Genomic DNA, 3,817 nt, shown 5'->3' with positions numbered 1-3,817 from the left:
GACAAAGATGCGTGCAGCGCAGTGATGTAGAGGAAGAAGGAAAATGCCTGTGGTGCGAGTTGATGATTCTGGTCATAACGGAAAGGAGAAACAGGGTTACTACTTTGATTTTGCGTTTGAGAGTGAGACAGGAGTAAGATAACCAGGGGGAGAAGCAGGAAGAAAAAGAAGAGAAGAAGAAAGGGGACGCGAGGATACTGTGACGGCAGACGCAAGGTAACCGGCGGTGAGCTGATCAGATAGATAAAAAAAGGGAGAAAAGGTGCGGACAAAAGGTGGTTCTTGGCAGAAGAAGAAGGAGAAAAAGGACGGTAAAGAAGAGAAAAACAGAAGAGAAAAAGAAAAAAAAAGTGACGGTGATAACAAACTTTGAGAGGAGCGTCAGTGGCGGAGCTTGAAAAATTATTATTAATATGTAGAATTATATATGATTAAGATTAATAAAAAATAATTCTGATTTTGATTAATAAAAAGTTTTGTTTAGATTAAAAAATTAATTTTATTTTTGATAATATTTATCTTTCAAAAGTCTCAAGATTAATTATTTTTATTACAAATTAAATAATATAATACAACAAAATAAAATCTTAAATTTTTAATAAAATAAAAATATCAAAATTTATTAATGTAAACAGTGTTATATTATAATGGTATTAAATTTGTAAAGTTGATTTAAAAATAAAAAAATAATTTTTTATTAATAACTAATATTACTATTAGTTATATTATAATTTTTATTATTTTAAAAATAAAATAATGCATGAAACTATATGAGTAGCTAAATATAATTTAGTGTTAATTTTATAATAATATTTAATTTATAATATTGATTTAAAGATATGTCACTTGTTGTTGATTTAAATATATGCTATTTGTTATGTCAAATAGGATAGGATAAAAAGTTTGAAAGAATGATAAAGATGGACATAAAATTCAAATACATAAGTTAAAAGTATATCAATTTAATCAAACAAACTAATTTTATTTTCTTTAGAGTAGAATTACTAATATTTTTACAAAAACTTTGGAGGGCCATGGCCCCCCTTGTCCTAACAAAGCTCCACCAATGGCGTAAAGGTTTGTTTTTCAGTTCTCAACGACCATAGTTTTAGACGGTTGGACTCTGAAGGACAAGACAAAAAGAATGGATTATTTGGTGATGTGAAAAAGTATTAAATCAATAACAAGAACAAAGAGAAAAAAATATTGAAGAAAAATATTTAGATAAAAAAAAGAAACATAATAGTTTCTCATTGAAAAATTAACCGCTTATCATCTTTAAGGAGAATACATGATTCTGATATCATAATAAGAAAACTGAGTTAGAATTAAAGAAAATGATATATATATTGAAGTTGCTGTTTTTAAATAGGACAACAATCACACTATTTATAAAGATATTACCAATAACTTCATAAATATTCATCTACTAACTACTAATTCCCAACTACTTTGTCATTACTTTAATAGAAAGCTTAGAATAATGTTGTCACTGATCACACCCCATGTGTCTGACACTCTGACTTATTCTCACAAATGCATTTGTCATTTGACTCATTTCACAAAAGGAAGGACCATCTTGAGACCAAGCTTTTTCTGCTATGTGCTTAAGCTCCTTAACCCTTTTCCTCATTGCACAACCTTCAATGTCCTCCTTATCCATTATCTTACATATTGTTTTTGCTATCTCTTCACTTCCAACTACATTTGCAGATTGTGTCACATTCAATCTAACTCCAATTCCAATATCTTTAGCAATAATTTCAGCATTCATCATTTGATCTGCAAACAGAGGCCAGGCCACAATTGGAACCCCACATGACACACTCTCTAGTACTGAGTTCCATCCACAATGTGACAAAAACCCTCCAGTTGATGAATGCTTCAAAATCTCCAGTTGTGGTGCCCAATCCATTACCATCAATCCCTTGCCTTCCATCCTGTAGAATTCATCTGGGAAAACACTGATTGATGCTTGAGATTTAGGGACGCCATTCGATTCGACATCCTCGCCTGCCGTGAGATAATGATCATCCCCTGCTTTTGTAGATGGTGATGTTAAAGACCAAACAAATTTCTTCCCACTTAGCTCCAACCCCAAAGCCAACTCTTTGACTTGTTCGTGTGACATTGTGTATCCACTACCAAATGATACATATATCACTGACTCTTCTTCTTGCTTGTCTAACCAATCAATAACATAATTTCTATTTTCATCATCACAATTTTGCTTCTTAGCTTCCCTAATCAATGGCCCAATTGGATAAACTGGTATCTTAGATATTGTTCCACTTCTTAGTGCTGCAATTGTCTTAGCCTCTAGCTCATGAAAAGTGTTCACAAAAATCCCATCAACCTTTCTTATCTGCTCACAAATTTGGAGATATTCATGATACAATTGATCATTCCTATCAAGCATTGGTGTGAACAAATCACAAGGTCTTATGGGGTTGCAACCAGGAATTTGGATACACTGCTTTTGATCTCTGTACTCACCTTCCACTACTTCATCTAATGTTGGGGTGTGAAGTGCAAGTGCAACATTCCAAGCACTAGAACTGAAAAAAACAAACTTTGACATGTTGAATTTTTCAGCAATAGGCATCACTAGTGATCCAAATAGGTCTGTGATGAGAATGGTTGGTTTTGGTGATGTCATGGTGGAGAGTTCATGACAAAGATGTGGGATTAATTCTCTCATTATGATTGCTAGCTTTGTTCCTGTGTTTGTATTAGTAGGAACATCAATAGGTGGGAGATGAATGACATGAATGATGTTAAAGAGGTCAGGCTTCATTAATGATTGAATAATATTTGTTGCTATTTGAGGCTTACAAGAGTTGTTCTTGGTTGAAGATAGGAACATAGTAAGTTTGGTAATTTTCTTGTGTGACACAAGTTTTTTGGCAAGTTCAAGAAAAGGGATGATGTGACCCAAGCCTGGTGGACAAACAAGTGCAGCATGAGTGTTTATGATTGACATGATTATGGAAAAGTAAATAAGAGAAATAATGAATGAAACTATGCTTGAGATGAAGTGAGATTTGATGATTCATGGACCTATTTTGTTGCTTTTATAAGTGAGATTTTACCATGGATGGATGTAATTTGTTATTTTTAGTTTTTTACAACTACTCATGCAACATTTTTACTATATAATAACCATACTATTTGATTAAGAAAAAATACAGAACGAATTTTTAATTTTTTTTTTAGTGATTAAATTTTAGTCAATTTTTTTAATTTTAATTTTTCTAAAATTTAGAGTCTATAATTTAAAGTTTAAAATTAAAAGATTTTTTTATTTAGAATACAAAATTTAAAATAATTTTTAAAAAATTAACTAATATTTTTAATAAAAAATTTAATTCGATAATATTGTTCTTTAATTAGTTACACCGTGAAAAGTCAGCATTGATAAATGTAACAATTTATTTTTTTCAACCAACAATGGACAAGTAGGTTTTGACTTTTGACTATTCAGGACCGTTTTAATTTTTGAGTGAAGGAGTTGCCAATTAATCAATGTGGCCAATTGGTATCTCTTGATGATATCACGTTATACTATTTTCTATGTTGCTGAATTGCATGAGCAAAGAAAACGAAGGAACATAATAAGATAATTAACCCTGCATTCCATTCCAAAAACGACCTTTCATCACATATGATTATTTTAATGTAAAAAACCGGTTACTAAATTAATTATATAAAATACATATTAAAATGTAAAATAAAAATATTATATTTATAAAAAAATTAATTATCATATATTTATATATAAATATAAATATTATTTAATTTATTTTAATATATATTT

The 3,817-nt window shown here is 30.3% G+C and overlaps 1 protein-coding gene across 1 annotated transcript; it reads right to left on the bottom strand.

The window, feature by feature from the left end:
* Window positions 1-1,489: 1,489 nt before the first annotated feature.
* Window positions 1,490-2,797, bottom strand: LOC107475627 (anthocyanidin 3-O-glucosyltransferase 5-like). Its single transcript, XM_016095293.1, has one exon. The coding sequence runs from the start codon at window positions 2,795-2,797 to the stop codon at window positions 1,490-1,492; it is 1,308 nt and encodes a 435-aa protein (XP_015950779.1).
* Between the last annotated feature and the right edge of the window lie 1,020 nt (window positions 2,798-3,817).

Source organism: Arachis duranensis, chromosome 2 (genome assembly GCF_000817695.3).
Source record: "Arachis duranensis cultivar V14167 chromosome 2, aradu.V14167.gnm2.J7QH, whole genome shotgun sequence".
Classification (NCBI taxonomy): Eukaryota; Viridiplantae; Streptophyta; class Magnoliopsida; order Fabales; family Fabaceae; genus Arachis; species Arachis duranensis.
This window is presented reverse-complemented; position numbering and strand designations above follow the sequence as displayed.

Bases quoted from the DNA above. Each gene is read 5' to 3' on its own strand.
- LOC107475627 (XM_016095293.1), bottom strand. From the start codon at position 2,797: ATGAAGCCTGACCTCTTTAACATCATTCATGTCATTCATCTCCCACCT.